This window comes from Piliocolobus tephrosceles, chromosome 20, assembly GCF_002776525.5.
Source record: "Piliocolobus tephrosceles isolate RC106 chromosome 20, ASM277652v3, whole genome shotgun sequence".
Taxonomy (NCBI): domain Eukaryota; kingdom Metazoa; phylum Chordata; class Mammalia; order Primates; family Cercopithecidae; genus Piliocolobus; species Piliocolobus tephrosceles.
In genome coordinates, this window is record NC_045453.1 from 21678955 (window position 1) to 21698872 (window position 19918).

The following is a 19918-nucleotide window of genomic DNA, read 5'->3' on the forward strand; positions in this document are numbered from 1 at the left end:
AAAAAAAAAAAAAAAAAAAAAAAAACCAAAGAAAGAAAGAAAGAAATATGTCTGAATATACTTTGACCATGATGTGGAAATTGTTCAATAGAAACTATTTTTTTTGAGACAGAGGGTCTTGCTCTCTTGCCCTGGTTGGAGTACAGTGGTGTGATCACAGATCACTGCAGCCTGGATCTCCTGGGCTCGATCATTCCTCCCACCTCAGCTTCCTGAACTGCTGGGACTACAGGTGCATGCCACTGTGCCTGGCTAATTTTTTGTATCATATTTCTGCAGAGAGAGAGTTTCACTATGTTGCCCAGTCTGGTCTTGAACTCCTAGCCTCAAGGGATCCCCCTGCCTCGAACTCCCAAAGTGGGGGATTTACAAATGTGAGCTACCACACCTGGTTGAAACATTTTAATAACAGTTTTGCCTCTCCAGTCAACTTTGTTTTCATATTAATTGCTCCCAGTCTTCCAAGTATATGGCAGGCTGTCCCCAGGAGGTGGCAGGATTGGCAAAGGCAGCATATGATCATTTTAACCAAATGGACATTAGAACTCTCTGTGAAGGCATAATTAGATGCTGTTTACTTTAAACGTATCTCTTATGTGGACCAGGAAGCCTTGGTCTGTTTTGCTTAGTCAGTCAATATGTGACCCAGTTTCATCTCATATTAAAATACCTTTGTTGTGTTCTTCAAAATTTCTACTGTTTCTGTTATGGACAGTTTGGACAGAACAGATTCTAGCTTCAGCCTCATATTGTATGAGGCTGTGCATCCACATATTGCTGTCCTTCTCTTCTTGACTAAGGCAAAAAAGTCAGACTTCACCAGCATATTTTTTAGAACAATATAAATATTTTCCATGGTATTTGTACTGTTCAATGTTATAGTGGATAATATAGACTATAACTAACAGCTAAACAGCAGTTTTAGTCATCTTTATATCTCATGTCTAGCACAGTGCATGGCACAAAATAGATGTTCTCAGGAACAGGACAGGATGCAGGGAGACACTCAAGGCACTTAGTGCATGAAATGTGAGCTGCCCTCTCAGGGTCGGCACCAAGTGTAAGGTCTCTTGACCTGCTCACTTGCCTCGCCCTAGTCTTGGCCCCAGATGCTTCTTAGAGTCTTTTTTAAAAAATTATTTGAAATTGCTTTATTCAAAGAAGGCTAAATTTTAATTAATTATTTATTTATTTATTTTGAGACCGTCTCACACTGTCACCCAGGTTGGAGTGCAGTAGCACAGTCTCGGCTCACTGCGACCTTCACCTCCCAGGTTCAGGCGATTCTCCTGCCTCAGCCTCCTGAATAGCTGGGATTATGGGCAGCTGCCACCACGCCCAGCTAATTTGTGTATTTTTAGTAGAGATGGGGTTTCACCATGTTGGCCAGGCTGGGCTCGAACTCCTGACCTCAGGTGATCCACCCACCTCTGCCTCCCAAAGTGCTGGGATGACAGGCCTGAGCCACCATGCCCTTCCAAAGAAGCCTAAAATTTGATACAGATTGTTGATGAGCTTTTTCTACACTCTGGGTTGCTAAGTCTTGTTCAGTGATGATGAAAGCGTGAAAACTCTTGCCTCATTTGGAATCAAGGGGAGTAATCGGCTGCTTTTCTCATGAAGTGTGTCTCTGTTAGCATTGTACCTTCTAAACCTCATCACCATGAATATTGATATCTTGAATTTTTTTCTCCAGGCAAACTCTGTTTGCTAGTGCTGACACTGCTTATGTCCTAGCATATTCAATTATTATGCTAACTACAGACTTGCACAGTCCTCAGGTAAAGTAGTTCAATGATTTACATGTTGTAGTAGCTAAATAAGTGGCTTTACTTGGGCAATTGAATGTTTTTGAAATGGTTTTTAATTTTTTTTTAATTATAGGTAAAAAATAAAATGACAAAAGAGCAGTATATTAAAATGAATCGGGGTATCAATGATAGTAAAGATCTGCCAGAAGAGTATCTCTCAAGCATTTATGAAGAGATAGAAGGCAAGAAAATTGCAATGAAAGAAACAAAAGAGCTCACGATTGCAACCAAATCTACTAAGCAGAGTAAGGTCTAATGGCAAATTATTTCTTCTAGTTCTAATTTGTTAGTGTATCAGAATGCATGATTAGATACTCTGGTGATAAATTTAATGTGCATATCTAGATATCTGAATAGGAGACGTGATTGAACTAATTATTGTGATTATGTTGGGTCTTTTATAATGTCACTGTCTTGCTAGATTTCTGATGAGCAAGAAGGAATTTAAAATTAGTAATCTGGGCCGGGCGCGGTGGCTCAAGCCTGTAATCCCAGCACTTTGGGAGGCCGAGACGGGCGGATCACGAGGCCAGGAGATCAAGACCATCCTGGCTAATACGGTGAAACCCCGTCTCTACTAAAAAATACAAAAAAACTAGCCGGGCGAGGTGGCGGGCGCCTGTAGTCCCAGCAACTCGGGAGGCTGAGGCAGGAGAATGGCGTAAACCCGGGAGGCGGAGCTTGCAGTGAGCTGAGATCCGGCCACTGCACTCCAGCCTGGGCGACAGAGCAAGACTCCGTCTCAAAAAAAAAAAAATAAAATAAAATAAAATTAGTAATCTGAGAACTAAATTACTCCCAAAAAGTGTTCCTTAAAACTTTGCTTTAATTCAGTGGTGATTGTGCCCACCTTGATTAGAATTCTATTAGTTATGGCCCCTGGGGAGCTGTCAGTTTCACCGTTTGAGAAGCAGCAAAGGGTAGTGGTTTAGAGTACAGGCTCTAGAGCCACACTGCCTTAGATCAAGTCCCAGCTCCTCTACTTAGTAATTGTATGACCCTGGGCAAGTGACTTACCTGCTCATTTTTCCCATCTGTTAAATGGTAATAATATTTGTAACGGACTCACGAGATGGTTGGGAGGATTTAGGAGTTAATCATTGTGTATCTTTTGAAACAGTGCGTGGCATGTAGCCAGCCCTCAGTGATAGCTGGCCACACCTATCGTTCTCTTACTTTATAGATGTAGCTAGTGAAAAGCAGCGGCGGCTCCTGTACAACTTAGAGATGGAGCAAATGGCTAAAACAGCCAAAGCTCTGATGGAGGCTGTGAGCCATGCGAAAGCCCCGTTTACGAGTGCCACTCACCTGGACCACGTCCGCCCAATGTTCAAAGTGAGTATCCTGAGAATTTAGCAAGCATGTGGCTAAGCCTGATTCTGAAGCTGGCCAGCTAGAAGTACTCTTTCCACGCTAAAACTCTGGATGTTACTGAAACCTTCCTTCCTTGATAGCTGGTGTGGACGCCACTATTGGCAGCCTACAGCATCGGACTCCAGAACTGTGATGACACTGAAGTGGCCTCCTTGTGTTTGGAAGGTATCCGATGTGCAATCCGAATTGCCTGCATCTTTGGAATGCAGGTGGGTGTTCAGTCAGCAACGCTCCAGAGATACTGGTGGGTTGTGTTCTTTTAGATTTGGCAAAACTTAGAAATGATCAGAAATTTTCAGTTAATCAAGAGTCTTAGCAAACTACTTACTTATGCCATAGCTTTGTGATGACAGCTCGTTAGGGGCAAAAATGGAGATACGGATTAAAACTGTCTTTAAGAATGGGTAGGCTGGGCACGGTGGTTCACGCCTATAATCCCAGCACTTTGGGAGACCGAGGCAGGCAGATCACATCAGGTCAGGAGTTCGAGACCAGCCTGACCAGCATGGAGAAACCCCATCTCTACTAAAAATACAAAATTAGCCAGGCGTGGTGGTACATGCCTGTAATCGCAGCTACTCGGGAGGCTGAGGCAGGAGACTGGCTTGAACCCAGGAGGTAGAGGTTGCGGTGAGCCGAGATTGCACCATTGTACTCCATCCTGGGCAACAAGAGTGAAACTCCATCTCCAAAAAAAAAAAAGGATAGGTAGTGTCCAAGCTACTTGACTGGATTTGACAAAATAGACTTCCTGTTCGTCTGCCTAACTTGCCTGCTTTGGTGCTTAAAAATACTATTTTCTTGTTGTTTTGTTTTGTTGAGATGGAGTCTCGCTCTGTCGCCCAGGCTGGAGTGCAGTGGCGAGATCTCGGCTCACTGCAAGCTCCGCCTCCCAAGTTCATGCCATTCTCCCGCCTCAGCCTCCCAAGTAGCTGGGACTACAGGCGCCCGCCACCATGCCCAGCTAATTTTTTGTATTTTTAGTAGAGATGGGGTTTCACAGTGTTAGCCAGGATGGGCTCCATCTCCTGACCTCGTGATCCGCCCACCTTGGCCTCCCAAAGTGCTGGGATTATAGGCGTGAGCCACCATACTCGGCCAATAGTATTTTCTTTTTAACATCAGTTTTTATTATAATTTCCCATATTTCCAACTCCTCCCTGAAGAATATGAATATGAATATGTCTGTAAACCTTTTGAAACTTGAAAAGTTCAAGCAAATAAATGTAATTCTGAAACTGTTGTGAAATTAGGGGGTTGGCAATCCCATGCATCACTTCGTAAGTCAGAAGTTGCACCCCATTTATTCCTAAAAACTCAATCTTCTGTTCCCATTCATTTTGCAGTTAGACATTTTCTTTTATACCAAGACCACAAGCTTTGAAGTTAGATCATCTAGTTTTCAAAACCCTGCTCTGCCCCTTCTCCAGCCATGTGACATTGGCTCAGCTAATGTCTCTCCAAGACACCAATTCACTTCCTCATTTGTAAACTTGAGAAAACAGACCTGCCTGGCAGAATTGTTGCAGATGTCAATGTATATGACAGTCTTAGCATTCAACAGACATAGTGGAACATGGGCCAGGTAAGTTTGACTGAAGTCAATTAGAAAGGAGAGAGCTGCTTCTCAAACATGTGGCAATGCATAGATAGCCTCTGCAAGATGTTCCAAAAGCAAGAGGGCATTAGCATGGAATAACTGTTGTGCTAATGTGCAGAAAGCTAGTCAATGTGCATACAAAAGGTATCAGAGAAGCCCAGTGTGCCAGCCCTGCAGATGTGAGAATGGCCACACTACGGTTGGAGTCACAGTGTTCTCTCTTGGGCTTCTGTTACAGCTGGAACGAGATGCCTATGTTCAGGCTCTTGCTCGCTTCTCCCTGCTCACAGCCAGCTCCAGCATCACAGAAATGAAGCAGAAAAACATCGACACCATTAAGACACTTATCACAGTGGCTCACACCGATGGCAACTACCTCGGGAATTCCTGGCATGAGGTATGTGTCTCTTTGAATTGCCTTTTCTCAGTTAGGATGACTCCTGGCTTCTTTTATTCATTGTTGATCTCATTTGGTCAGTTCCGTTTTTCTTGAAGTCAAGCCTCACTGTGCCTCATGTATCTGAAAGTCACCCTCTCTGGGGCTGTGAAAGGTGGGGGTGAGTTCAGGTGCTCCAGCTCACAATGAGCACCCTTGCACCCAACAGCCAGTGTACCCTATGAAGTATACTTCTGTTGTTGCAACTTTCTTTCCATATTAGCGCCACTTTTTTTGTTTTGTTTTGTTTTTTAGTCCTTATGGACCTCTTGGGAGCTTGGGAGCTCCTATCATCAATGTGTAATTTTAAGACAAAGCTAGGAGCCTGATTAGAAATGGTTGACAGTCACAATGAGCTGTTAGGGAGAGTGCCAGTGAGTTCACTTATTTTTAAAACAGTATTCTAAGATTCTCACGCAAGGATATAGTTACTTATGAGTACAACAATGTATTTAAAAGGATATTTGTTGTAGTTTTAGTTTTTCTGGGGAAAAGGGCTAAAAAGAGCTAGATGTCCCAACAACATAAGACATTGCTACTTCTTTAAAAAGGTATGGTACAGCATTTTTTAGAATGTTATGTGGCCATCTAAAATAATGTAGTGGAAAAGAAAGGCAGATAGTGTGTGCTCTCTGATGGAAGTACACAATACTACCTAAGAAATGTTCTAGCCCCAACTCAAATCTAAATCGATTCAAGCCTATATTGCCAGTTTACAGGAAATGTAGTGGACAGAGAAGCATGTTAGATATGAGGGTGCAGCTTGGAAATTCTAGGTGTGACAGGCCTGCAGAGCAGATGACCAGGTTTTTCAGCAAATAGATTGCAAGAAAAATAAGTGGAAGGGAGGAGGGTTACCTAGGAATTAAAAGAGATTTCAGAAAAGAAGATAAAAGATGATATTAAAGACTATTGTGGGAAAATGGTCACAGTAAAATTACAAGTTGTTATAAGACATTGTGAGGCATTATCTCTCATGGCAAAATACAGAGAATGGAGTTTGAAAGGACAGACCAAAGGGTTAGCATTCTGTCTGAGAGAGAGAATTACGGAAACTTTTGTTCTTTTTTTTTTTTTTCTTAATTTCTAATTTTTTCTACCATCTACATGTATTACTTTTTTGTTTAGAGAGAAAACTGTGAAAGAATAGAGAGGCTATGAAGAATGTAAAGGACAGTTTGACATAGAAAGAAAATTGCTGTCATCCTTCTTCCCCATGTGGACCACATGGCTCAGAGTAAAGGCCCTAGAGCCCCTCAACTGGGGTCCGATTTGGGGCTCTACCTCTTCCTGCCTGGATGGCGTAGGCAGGTTACTTAGTCAGTGAGTCCCAACTTCTTCATCTCTACAATCTTCATAGGTTGGTTATGAGAATGAACAGGGCTTGGGACTATTTGGCAAGTAGTAAGAATTCAATGGTGTTACCTGCTGTCATCTCTATGGCACATGGCTTTGCCCCTCTTCACCAGCGTTTCCCCTGTCTGTCACAATTGTGAGTAGTCCATGTTAGAAATAACTGAGTTATAGCTGGGCACAGTGGCTCACACCTGTAATCCCAGCACTTTTGGAGGTTGAGGCAGAAGGATTGCTTGAGGCCAGGAGTTCCAGACCAGCCTGGGCAACATAGCAAGACCCCATATCTTAAAAAAAAATTTTTTTTTAAATTAGCTAGGCATGCTGGTGCATGCCTGTAGTCCCAGCTACTCAGGAGGCTGAGGCAGCAGGATTGCTTGAGCCCAGGAGTTCAAAGCTGTAGTGAGCCATGATTGCACCACTGCACTCCAGCCTGGGCAACAGAACAAGACCTTGTCTCTAAAAGAAAAAAAAAATATTTTGAGTTGTGTGCTTTTTAAAATCATTTCCTGCCTTCTAGGGAGCCATAATACCTAGAGAATCAATGAATAGTTGATTTTTCTTCTAAAACATTTTTTTAGCCTGGGAGATATTATCAATATGAGGTTCCTGCTGCCTGCCAAGTATATGGCAGAATCTAGAAATGTTAAAAACTAATTAGCTACCTCTGTGGTTGTCAGAAGCCCTGAGAAATCAGCTTGGAACTAATAAGCCCTTGACCTTTCAGTATTGGTGACATACTTGAGATGCCAGCTGTCCCCAGCTTCTGCAAAAGGGAGGGCATTACTAGCTTACTACTAATAATTTAATAGTATCATGCTGTGCGAAGAAATCAGGGGATGATTCTCTTTGATGGAATTAAGTCTATTTCTCAGTCAAGAGGAAAGCAATTTATAAGTAAAGATACTCGACACTGCTCAGTGGTATAGTGGAGTCTAGTGGAGTCCTGGACCCTGGGACTGAATTGTAAGGTAAGCGTAAAAAGCAACACTGAGGTTCAGTGAGAAGTTCCCATGAAAATTCCTTAGGGTTTCCCTGGAGGTCTCCGTGCCATTCCTCAGTAAGTTTCATGTAGCCAGTGTTTCCTCTGACAGAAGTTGGGACCAGTTTCTCTTTCTATGGCTGAGCTTCAGGTGGGAGAGGGCCCGTGTGCAGATGTGCGTCCTCAAGCACCAGAGGCGCCCCTCAGGACCAGGAGATCCAGCGTCATCTCCCACTGCATGCCTGCTGTAGAGCATATTCTCATTACTTTAGTTAAACCAATTAACGATTGCCAATGATTTTAAGTGCCAGGGACTTAAGTGTTCAGCAGTGAACAAGACAGAGTTAATGTCCTCTTGGCACCTAAGGCAGGAAACAAACAAATAAATATATGGTCTAATGCCTAAAAATGATACTAAGAAAAAAGAAGTATGAGCAGTGCATGGTAATGGGAAGGTGCAATCTCACAAGAAAGATCTCTCTGAGAGGGACACACGTGTCTGAGCTGGGAATTGAAGGAGTGAGCCGTGCGGAGACAACATCCCAGGCATAAGGAGCAGTGAGTGCAAAAGCCCTGGGATAGGACAAGAGATGACAAGTTAAAGGAGCAACGTTGAGGCCATTGAGGCTGGTGTCTTGTCGTCTCATGAGGAGAGTGGAAAAAGGAGGTGGGGGTGACTAAATGATGTGCCTATTAAGTGGCATGGTGGGAGGAATTCCCCTCCCCAGTCAAAGGCTTTTTCTCTCTTTATTGAGAGTTGCTAAATTTGCATAAATATCTATATGGCATAACTCCATTGAACCAACTTTTTTTTAATGACTAACTTAAGATTACAGTGCCCTTTTTCTAGCTGTAAGGTAGGAACTCATTTCTTCATGCCTTCTTTCTCTTAGATCTTGAAATGCATCAGCCAGCTGGAGCTCGCTCAGCTGATAGGAACCGGTGTGAAGACGCGCTACCTGTCTGGATCCGGGCGTGAAAGAGAAGGGAGCCTGAAGGGCCACACATTGGCAGGAGAAGAGTTCATGGGCCTTGGCCTCGGTAAGACACCAGGCCCCCCAGCTGACAGTCACGGATTTGCAAGCTAATGGGGATGAAACCCTTCTTGTCTTGTCAGGACTGTCATGTAAACCATCTCTTCCTTTTGTGCCTTCTGACAGTGTATTCATGAATGCAAGTGGACATGCTGCTTCAGCTTCCTTAATTGTGATTAAACTGTTGAGTAAAATGTCTATTTTACCAAAGTCAGTAGGGTGCATTACTTTTCTTTATATACCTGTATTGGGGAGAAAAACTATTTGCTTTAAAATGACCAAATCTCTAGTGCCTGGCATTAGAGGGGTGTGTATTTGTGTCTCTAGATTTTAAAGGGTAGATTCAACATTTCTTCCATCTTTATTGGGGGGGGCTTGTATTCTTATGCAAGTAGAAGTATTTCTCTGGCTATACATTGGATTGAGAGACTCTTCTGATAGATGTAACATAGTAATAATAGTAAATAGGGCAAACAAATGTGCCACGTCATATTCTGAGCACTCAGTTTATATATTTTGACTCATTTCATGCTCGTAACAATCCAATGAGAACAGGGACTGTTACCTTCCCCATTTTGTAATTGAGAAAACTGAGGCATGGGGTGAAAAAATATGAGCAACATCATACTGCAAAGGAGTGGCAGAGGTAGGATTCAAGCCCCAGGCCATGCAACTACGGAGTGTAGGCTTCTAGTTCCCATTTAATGAATGGAATAGTACACTGTCATGGTTAAAAGTATGGACTGGAAAATGGGGAATTGTAATAGCACGCACTTCTTAGGGTACTCGTGAGGCTGAGTGGAATGAAAGTCTGTGAAGCGCACCAAGCATTCAGCAGGTGTGAGCCATTACATGTTCTAGGAGCTCTGGATTAGTATCAGTTGATTCCAATTTGTTTTCCTAACTACAGGCCTTTAATACTACAAAAAGGTAAAAGATTATAGAGAAAGATAGATGGCTGGTACAAACAAGAAAGCTTATACTAAGGATATGTTTTAAATGCCAAATGCCAAAACATAACTTTACTTTTATCATCAGTGGGTTTTTGTTTGTTTTTTGAACTTGCAGAATCATTCCCATTTGTGTCCTGTGTCCCTGTACGTTGACATAACAGGATGCTTTGTTCTAAATACTTGACTGTTTTTGAAGTACTGCTGATGTTGTGCATTGTGTTTCAGGTAATTTGGTGAGTGGTGGAGTGGATAAAAGACAGATGGCCAGCTTCCAAGAATCGGTTGGTGAGACCAGCTCACAGAGTGTGGTTGTAGCTGTGGACAGGTAATGATTTTATTCTTCAGTGACCCTGAACTACCCAGTGGTTTGGTGGCCTCTTTGTAGTTACTGGACATGAAGGATTCCTAATTTGTTTAATTGATACAAGTGTTGTTAGCTACAAATTGCTTAAGCGTCACATTTATTTGCGTTTTGACCTTTTAGAAAAGTTATAACTTTAACATTGTGACAAATTATATCAAAAATAAGAGTTTATGTTGATGTTTAAATTACCTTGTTTCCTTAGTAGAGATTATTTTTTAAAAAATCACAAGAAGAGTTTAGGATTAAAAGCCTACCCGTGCTCACACCTGTAATCCCAGCACTTTGGGAGGCCGAGGTGGGTGGATCACGAAGTCAGGAAATCAAGACCATCCTGGCCAACATGGTGAAACCCCATCTCTACTAAAATACAAAAGAAAAAGAAATTAACCGGGCATGGTGGCACATGCCTGTAATCCCAGCTACCGGGGAGGCTGAGGCAGGGGAATATCTTGAACCCAGGAGGCGGAGGTTGTAGTGGGCCGAGCTGGTGCCATTGCACTCCAGCCTGGGCGACAGCGTGAGACTCCGTCTCAAAAAAAAAAAAGAAAAAAAAGGCCTACCCATGAATGAGAGTTGGCTGAGTTGACAGTTTCCTTTTTTTTTTTCCTTTCCCCTCAAAACTTTTCTATTATTTCTCTTTACTCAAAACTTGACCTAAAAGTCCAGGAGAGATATTTCCCATAAAGAAGCTTCATACTTATTAACAATCACTCTCCATTTCCTTTTCTTTCCTTCCCCCATTCCTTAGTCACTGTAACCTGATCTACAGATTTGCCTATTCTGGACATTGTCTCATTGTCCGTCTTTCCCTTTTTATTTTATTATTTTAATATTCATCATATTCTATTAACCATATGGTTTCCTTATACCAACATCTTTCCCTTTAATTCTATCCTTTTTCGACTCATGTATGTTGCCTCTGTTGTTAAGTGCGTATAATGTCATGTCTTTTTTGTTCCCGTCTTCTCCATTATTACGGCCTTCTTTGTGTTAAATAGATATTTTCTAGTATATCATTTTACTTCTGGTCATTTCTTTTACTGTATCTTATGTATTGATTGATTGAGACAGTCTCACTCTGTCACCCAGTCTGGAGTGCAGTGGTGCGATCTTGGCTCACTGCAACCTCTGCCTCCCAGGTTTAAGCGATTCTCCTGCCTCAGCCTCCCAAGTAGCTGGGATTACAGGCATGCACCACCATGCCCAGCTAATTTTTGTATTTTTAGAAGAGATGGGGTTTCGCCTTGTTGGCCAGGCTGGTCTCGAACTCTTGACCTCAAGTGATCTACCCGACTTGGCCTCCCAAAGTGCTGGGATTACAGGCATGAGCCACTGCACCTGGGCTTCCCCGTCTTTTGATGTGTCACTTTCTCTTCTGCTCACTATAGGCTTTTCTGCTTTCAACTCAGTTCACTTTCCTTGAACTGTTCTATACTTCTAATACCACGTCGTTTATTTCGGTGGAGGTGTCAGACCTGATGTTTCCCCTCTGCCTTGTCTGAGAGTTTGAGAAACTTCATCTTCCAAATCTAATTAAAAAGAAAACTGTGTGACCAGAGGTCATCTGGCTTTTATGCCCAGTGCTAAGACAGAAGCAGAATTGCCCTCAGGCTACCAAATCTAATGTTTATTTTTTATTTATTTATTTTTTCTTTTTTGAGACAGAGTCTGGCTCTGTTGCCCAGACTGGAGTGCAGTGGCGCAATCTCGGCTCACTGCAACCTCCGCCTCCGAGTTCAAGCAATTCTTCTGCTTCAGCCTCCCAAGTAGCTGGGAATACAGGTGCTCGCCACCATGCCTGGCTAATTTTTTGTATTTTTAGTAGAGACACGATTTCACCATGTTGGCCAGGCTGGTTTTGAACTCCTGACCTCAAGCAATCCACCCTCCTCAGCCTCCCAAAGTGCTAAGATTACAGGTGTGAGCCACCACACCCGGCCTAATGTTTATTTTGTCTGGAATTATCTTCCTAGAATTTTTACTGGATCTACCAGACTGGATGGAAATGCAATAGGTATGTATTTGACTTAACCTGTGACAACTGCAGAAGCCTCATGCTGTGACCGTCTGACTGTTCCTAACGAGGCTTTGCGTGTGTTGTTGGGTCTGGCCTGTAGTTGACTTTGTCCGCTGGCTGTGTGCTGTGTCCATGGATGAACTGGCTTCCCCCCACCATCCTCGCATGTTCAGCTTGCAGAAGATTGTGGAGATATCATACTACAACATGAATCGGATCCGACTGCAGTGGTCTCGAATATGGCATGTGATTGGAGATCACTTCAATAAGGTAACTCTTCAAATTTAAAAACCATTCCTGTTAAAAAAAAAAAAAGTGATAAATAATTTGCCCTGTCTTTTAGATGCCTCTAATTCATTTTCCCTGTGGAGTCAAGGACAGCTTAATAGGAATAGTATCACACTTATATATTGGTAGAATTCATGTAGAATGAATTAAAAATTCAGTGGTATTGAAAATACTTTAATATCCCACATGTAGGATGTTGGCTAAGACCGCAAAGATTATTACAGTCACTGGACAAATACACTGATGCTTGGAAGCATTGGGAAATGAAATCCAGAAAGGCCTTTTAAATAACCTAATGTTAAGTTATGTTCCAGGTAGTTTCACTCTTCAACGTCACTGCTTCTTGTATTCTGGCACCCATTGCCACCATTCTTCTGAAACTTTTCTTGAAAAAATTAATATTTGGGCCAGGCGCAGTGCCTCACACCTGTAATCCCAGCACTTTGAGAGGCCAAGATGGGTGGATCACGAGGTCAGGAGTTCGAGACCAGCCTGGCCAACATAGTGAAACCCCGTCTCTACTAAAAATACAAAAAAATTAGCCAGGCATGGTGGTGTCTGCCTATAATCCCAGCTAATAGGCTGAGGCAGGAGAATCGCTTGAACCGGGGAGACAGAAGTTGCAGTGAGTCAAGATTGCACCACTGCACTCTAGCGTGGGCAACAGAGCAAGACTCTGTCTCAAAAAAAAAAAAATTAATAATTGTTTTTAAATCAGTAACAAGCCAAAGACACGTCTGGGTCCTAAAACTGACAACTGTTGGGAATAAACCAGACTGAACTTCTTCCTTGTTATCAGAGGTTTTATTATATACATACAGATACATGCACACATGTTGAATAAATAAAATGTCAGGTATGTGTTTTATCACAGCGAAAAAAACTGGGAACAAAGTGATCAAAAGAAATTTACGTGGCTGGGCACAGTGGCTCACACCTGTAATCCCAGCACTTTGGGAGGCCGAAGCGGGTGGATCACAAGGTCAGGAGATTGAGACCGTCCTAGCTAACACGGTGGAACACCATCTCTACTAAAAGTACAAAAATTTAACCGGGCATGGTGGCGGGTGCCTGTAGTCCCAGCTACTCCGGAAGCTGAGGTAGAAGAATGACGTGAACCTGGGAGGCAGAGCTTGCAGTGAGCCGAGATTGTACCACTGTATTCCAGCCTGGGCGACGGAGCTAGACTCCGTCTCAAAAAAAAAAAAAAGAAATGTATGTATGTATTTGTGATGTCATTTGCCTCTTAAGGGAAACATAATAACAGCTTCCTACCAAAACACATTTCATGATCTCAAGAAAATTTTCTCAAGCCTGGAGGTGAAGAGTTATAATGCTAATGCTTAAAAATAGTGTTAGTAAAAAAAAAATCCAGAAATTCTGTACATTGAAAAGAGGAAAAAAGTAGTCTCCCATTGAGGTATAGAATAATCAATGGGGTGCTGGTAAATGATTCGTAGCATCTGCCAGTTTCTGCATGTAAATACCCTGCCACAGCCAATTTAAAGTTAGCAATATGATATAACTAGGGAAGAGATGGGCACCCCGTCACCTCTTGTAGACAGGTGCTAGTCTACCACACCACTCTACTAAAATGAAGCATTGTCAAATGTAGGCTTGCTTCTAACTTGGTGCATTAGCTAATGAAAGTTCCTTGTTTTTCCATCAGCTCAAATTAAGGCACCTCACAGCACACCGTCTGTTTTACAAAATAATCTGAGTGCTTCATGCTGGGCAGTGAACAGATGAGACCCCTGCCTGCATGGAGCTCACCCTCATTTGATGATAAAATAACTGATGGGAAAGGATCAAGTGTGTCATGTATCAGGGTTATTGAGAAAACATGGTCAGGGAAGGTCCCTCTTTGGAGGTGGCCTTGAGAGGCACAGGAGCCTATGGATGACCCAGAGGAATTATTTGTTGAGTGGATGGTATCACTTTAAAGAATCAACTAACTCAACACCATCTTTCCCACTATTCTGAGTAAACAAATTCCTAATTGGATCAGTTGAAATAATTGATATGAATTTGCTTGAGAAAGAAAATGTGAATCATTGTCATTACTGTACCTTGTATTCTTGTCCAAGCATGTGACAGCTAAGCCAGAACAAACGCTGCTCATTTATTCCACAAGATCATTTGGCTAGCAACTGTGGAATCCTTTGTTCTAAGAAATTACTAGCCAAAAGTGTTTTGGTAAACGTTTTCCCAACTCTTTAAAGTCTGCATTTTGTGTTCATTGGGACTTCTGTTTTGGGAGGAGAACATCAGTTTACTCAAGTTACTTTTCCCACCTGTGATTCTGTTGTGATGACTCTTTCTGTGCCAATTCTCAGTATGTATGGACCACTTACAGGCAAGGTTGGGATATAGGGTGGCAGGTGGGAACCAGACATTTCATTGTCGTCAGCTTCATTACAGATGTTTGTTTGATCAGTGCTGTTAAGCACCAGGTCATGGAAAACTCAGGAACTCTTTTTTTATGAGACAGAGTTTTGCACTGTCGCCAGGCTGGATGGCTGTAACTCGATGTGCTCTCATTGCAACCTCTGCCTTCCGGGTTCAAGCAGTTCTCCTGGGACCACACACGTGCATCACCACACCCAGCTAATTTTTGTATTTTTAGTAAAGACAGGGTTTCACCATGTTGGCCAGGCTGGTCTGGAACTCCTGACCTCAGGTGATCTGCTCCCCTCAGCCTCCCAAAGTGTTGAGATTACAGGCATGAACCACCACATCCGGCCCTCACTCTGGAACTCTTAACTTTTTCCACCTCCTTGGAAAGATGTTCTTCCCCTTGTGAACTGGGGCACTTAAGGATCTTGCAGATTTGAAGAAGTGTAGATGGCTCACTACAGCTGTAACTTAGCCCTCAGGTACTGGCAGGGTTGTTCGCAGTCACATGATTCTCTTGAACTAGGGGCACAAGCCCTGTGTCCTGGGTGAACAAAGCTGCACACTAAGCATGGTGTTTATGCCTGGAGCATCTGTTTTCCCTGAATTTTTAAGAAGGGAATATTCTTTTTATTAGCCTCTAATTACATGAATATACTCCCCTTTAAGCAAAAATTACAGCTAAAACACCTTTGGCCACCCTCCCCCACACATCTGGCCCTCCCCAAAGCTAATTATTCTTATCAGTTTGATGTGTATCCAGACATTTTTTGTATTTATGTACATACGTATGTACTCATAGAAATATTACCGATAACATTGTCTTGGTTTGTTTCGCTTCTTTAAAAAAAAATTATACATGGCATTTTGTAACTTGTTTCTTCCACTTAGCAAGGAATCTTAAAGATTTAACCATGTTAGCACATGTAGATTTGTTCTCTTTTAAAAGATTGTAATAAAATATATGTAACAGGCCAGGCACAGTAGCTCACTCCTGTAATCCCAGCACTTTGAGAGGCTGAGGCAGGTGGATCACCTGAGGTCAGGAGTTCGAGACTAACCTGGCCGACATGGTGAAACCCCGTCTCTACTACAAATGCAAAAATTAGCTGGGCATGGTAGTGGACGCCTGTAATCCCAGCTACATGGGAGGCTGAGGCAGGAGAATATCTCGAACCCGGGAGGTGGAGGTTGCGGTGAGCCGAGATCATGCCATTGCATACCAGCCTGGGCGACAAGAGCAAAGCTCTGTCTCAAAAATAAAAGAAATAAAATAAAATAAGATAAAAAATAAAATAACCATCTTAACAATTTTAAGTGCGCAGTTCAGTAGTGTTAGGCACACTCAACATTGCTGTGCAGCAGGTCTCTAGGACCCTTTTCATCTTACGAAACTAAAACTGCATACTCATTAAACAGTAACTTCCACTTTCACCCCACAGGCAACCACCATTCTACTCTGTGTCCCTAGGAACTTGACTTCTCTGGGTACCTCATATAAGTAGAATCATGCCATTTGTCCTTTTGTGACTGCCTTATTTCATTCAGCATAGTAATGTCTTCAAGTTTCATCTGTGTTGTAGCATGTATCAGAATGTCCATCCTTTTCAAGGCTGACTTTATTCTCTCTCTCTCTCTCTATTTATTTATTTATTTGAGATAGCATTTCGCTCTTATTGCCCAGACTGGAGTGAAGTGGCAAAATCTTGGCTCACTGCAACCTCTGCCTGCCAGGTTCAAGCAATTCTCTTGCCTCAGCCTCCCAAGTACAAGCAATTCTCCTGCCTCAGCCTCGCAAGTAGCTGGGATTACAGGCACCCACCACCATGCCTGGCTAATTTTTTGTATTTTTAGTAGGGACACAGTTTCACCATGTTGGCCAGGCTGGTCTTGAACACCAAACCTCAGGTGATCCGCCCACTTCGGCCTCCCAAACTGCTGGGATTACAGACGTGAGCCACCGCGCTTGGCCCAATTTTTATTTTTTTATTTTTATTTTAATTTTTTTTGAGACTGATCTTGCTCTGTCACCCAGGCTGGAGTGAAGTGGCGCCATCTTGGCTCACTGCAACCTCCACCTCCCAGGTTCAGGCAGTTCTCCTGCCTCAGCCTCCCCAGTAGCTGGGACTACAGGCATGTGCAACCTTGCAAAGCTAATTTTTGTATTTTTAGTAGAGACAGGGTGTCGCCGTGTTGGTCTTGAACTCCTGGCCTCAGGTGATCCTCCCAACTCGGCCTCCCAAAATGCTAGGATTAAAAGTGTGAGCCACCACACCCAGCCACAATTTTTCATTATTACAAATGATATTGCTGCATTATATTTGTTAGAAATAAAACATTGGCCGGGCACGGTGGCTTATGCCTGTAATCCCAGAACTTTGGGAGGCTGAGGCAGACGGATCACCGGAAGTCAGGAGTTAGAGACCAGCCTGACCAACATGGTGAAACCCCGTCTCTACTAAAAATACAAAAATTAGCTGGGCGTGGTGGCAGGCACCTGTAATCCCAGCTACTCATGAGATCGAGGCAGGAGAATTGCTTGAACCGGGGAGGCGGAGGTTGCAGTGAGCTGAGATCATACCACTGCACTCCACCCTGGGCGACAGAGCCAGACTCCATCTTAGAAAATAATAATAATAAAATGAAATTTAAAAAAAAAGAAGAAAATAGCGCATTTTAAATGCGTGTTTAATTAACTATGCAATACTGATTTTGTCATTACAATTAATTAAAATTGGAGAGATCATAGCCAAGAAATAGCATTTTCTTTTCTCCTTAGGTGTGTTTTCCCTGAATGTTTGTTTTGAAGGTAGGCTGTCCATCTTTGCTGTTGAGAGACCCACATCAGTCGTTATTACGCTGTACCTGTTTCATATCAGTTTCTGTTCTTGCTCAGGTTGGCTGCAACCCTAACGAAGATGTGGCTATCTTTGCTGTTGACTCATTAAGGCAGCTCTCCATGAAGTTTCTTGAGAAGGGTGAATTAGCCAACTTCCGTTTCCAGAAAGATTTTCTGAGGCCCTTTGAGCATATTATGAAGAAAAACAGGTATGTGTTTTACTCTGGAAGACCCGTGGTCAAATTCCCCGTTGGGGCTCCCTGAGGCCCTCCTAACACTAATCACATGATTAATTTTTTTCCTCCCTTGTCAGTGGAAACAAATAGAATGAATAGACTGTGATTCACATAGATTTTCCTTAAATAAATCTCACTAAAATCTATGTGTAACCTTTCCTAGGAGGACGGATGTCACCCTGCAACTTGTAGAAAATATGTCATGAACCCCTGTTGGGGCTGGTGCTGAGGGAGGTTAAAGAAAGAGCCACTGCAGAAGCATCCTCAAACCAGGATAAGAATTGTGTGACCCAGCACTTCTCCCCCAGGGAGGTCATAAAAGAGGTCAGGACACTGGACCCTGTGAAGCAGCCATACTGTTCATTTATTCACTTGGCCTGTACTTATTGAGGCCTGCCATCTGCTAGGTACTATAAAGAAGACATTTTAAAATCCCTGTTTTTGGCCGGGCGTGGTGGCTCACGCCTGTAATCCCAGCACTTTGGGAGGCCAAGGCAGGTGGATCACCTTAGCAGGAGTTCGAGACCAGCTTCGCCAACATGGTGAAAACCCGTCTCTACTAAAAATACAAAAATTAGCCGGATGTGGTGGTGGGCACCTGTAATCCCAGCTACTTGGGAGACTGAGGCAGGAGAATCGCTTGAACCCGGGAGGTGGAGGTTGCAGTGAGCCAAGATCACGCCTTTGCACTCCAGCCTGGGCAACAAGAGCGAAACGTTGTCTCAAAAAACTAAATAAATAAAAATGAAATAAAATAAAATTTCTATTTTCATTCAGCTTAAAATAGTTGCACCTGGGTGTGATGGGCATACAGGAGTTCATTACATATTACTCTACTTTTCTCTGTGTTTTAAACTTTCCATAATAAAATTTTAAAACAAATCTCTGTTTAATTCCAATAGAAAAACAAATAAATATCAGTGGTGGTAATGTGCTCTGAAGGGCAGTATGTATATCAAGGTAAAAGGATAGGGACGGAAGCTCTCTTTTATCCAGGGCAGCCAGCTAACATGTGTTTGGTAAGGGGACCCTCAGGAAAAGGCCTGACGGAAGTCAGGAATAAACTGAGAGTGGCCATATGCTGCCTTGGCATCAGAATTATGAACAGGGAAGAGCAAAAGCAAAAGGCCCGTAACAGGTAGTGCTTGACATAGGTAAGGAGGTCAGTGTGGTTTGAATGGAGGGAACAAGGCAGGTAGTAGAAGGTGAAGTCCCTCCCAGTGGTAGCAGTGTGCCTTGCTCGCGTAGGAGCTGTCAGCCATTGTCAGCACTTTGGCTTGCTCTCTGTGAAAGATGGAAGCCATTGGAGGTTTTTTTTTCTTGTTGTTGTTTGTTTGTTTGTTTTTGTTTGAGATGGAGTCTCGCTCTGTCGCCCAGGCTGGAGTGTAGTGGTGCAATCTCGGCTCACTGCAAGCTCCGCCTCCCAGGTTCACGCCATTCTCCTGCCGCAGCCTCCTGAGTAGCTGGGACTACAGGTACCCGCCACCACGCCTGGCTAATTTTTTGTGTTTTTAGTAGAGACGGGGTTTCACCGTGTTAGCCAGGATGGGCTCCATCTCCTGACCTCGTGATCCACCCGCCTCAGCCTCCCAAAGTGCTGGGATTACAGGCGTGAGCCACGGTGCCCAGCCTGCCATTGGAGGATTTTAAGCAGAGAACTGAAATGATCTGACGTATTTTAAAGGATCACCCTGAATTTAACCCTGTAAAATGAGGAGCAATAGGATGAGGTAGGAGGCCATTGTAGTTGTCCAGGTTTGGACCAAGGTGGGAGCAGTGGCAGTGATGGATTAGATTCTGTGCACATTTGGAAAGGGACTCTTACACCATGTGCTGATGAATTGGCCATGGAGCATAAAGGAAGAGATGTCAAGGATGACTTTGGGACCTAATTCCTCTTGTCTGCCACTCCCCTAAAAGTTGTACTTCAAATGAGCCTGGATCTTTTTTTTTTTTTGAGATGGAGTTTTGCTCTTGTTGCCCAAGCTGGAGTGCAATGGTGCGATCTCGGCTTACTGCAACCTTTGCCTCTCAGTTTCAAACAATTCTCCTGCCTCAGCCTCCCAAGTAGCTGGGATTACATGCGTATACCACCATGCCCAGCTAGTTTTGTATTTTCAGTAGAAATGGGATTTCACCATGCTGGTCAGGCTGGTCTCAAACCCCTGACCTCAAGTGATCCACCTGCCTCGGCCTCCCAAAGTGCTGGGATTACAGGCGTGAGCCACCACACCTGC

General features: G+C 43.2%; 1 protein-coding gene across 3 annotated transcripts in view; it reads left to right on the forward strand.

The window, feature by feature from the left end:
- The window catches only part of ARFGEF2 (ADP ribosylation factor guanine nucleotide exchange factor 2), a 114092-nt gene that overhangs the window by 62908 nt on the left and 31266 nt on the right, over positions 1-19918 (forward strand). For all 3 annotated transcript variants that reach the window (XR_002727087.1, XM_023195315.2, XM_023195316.1), the window contains exons 17-26: positions 1697-1781; positions 1885-2056; positions 2995-3146; positions 3266-3394; positions 5024-5182; positions 8450-8597; positions 9769-9868; positions 11881-11921; positions 12025-12194; positions 17503-17654. Coding sequence is in view for 2 of the 3 variants with exons in the window: in XM_023195315.2 (XP_023051083.1) it covers positions 1697-1781; positions 1885-2056; positions 2995-3146; positions 3266-3394; positions 5024-5182; positions 8450-8597; positions 9769-9868; positions 11881-11921; positions 12025-12194; positions 17503-17654 (1308 nt within the window). In the remaining variant the exon portion in view is untranslated. The remainder of the gene's footprint in view (positions 1-1696; positions 1782-1884; positions 2057-2994; positions 3147-3265; positions 3395-5023; positions 5183-8449; positions 8598-9768; positions 9869-11880; positions 11922-12024; positions 12195-17502; positions 17655-19918) is intronic.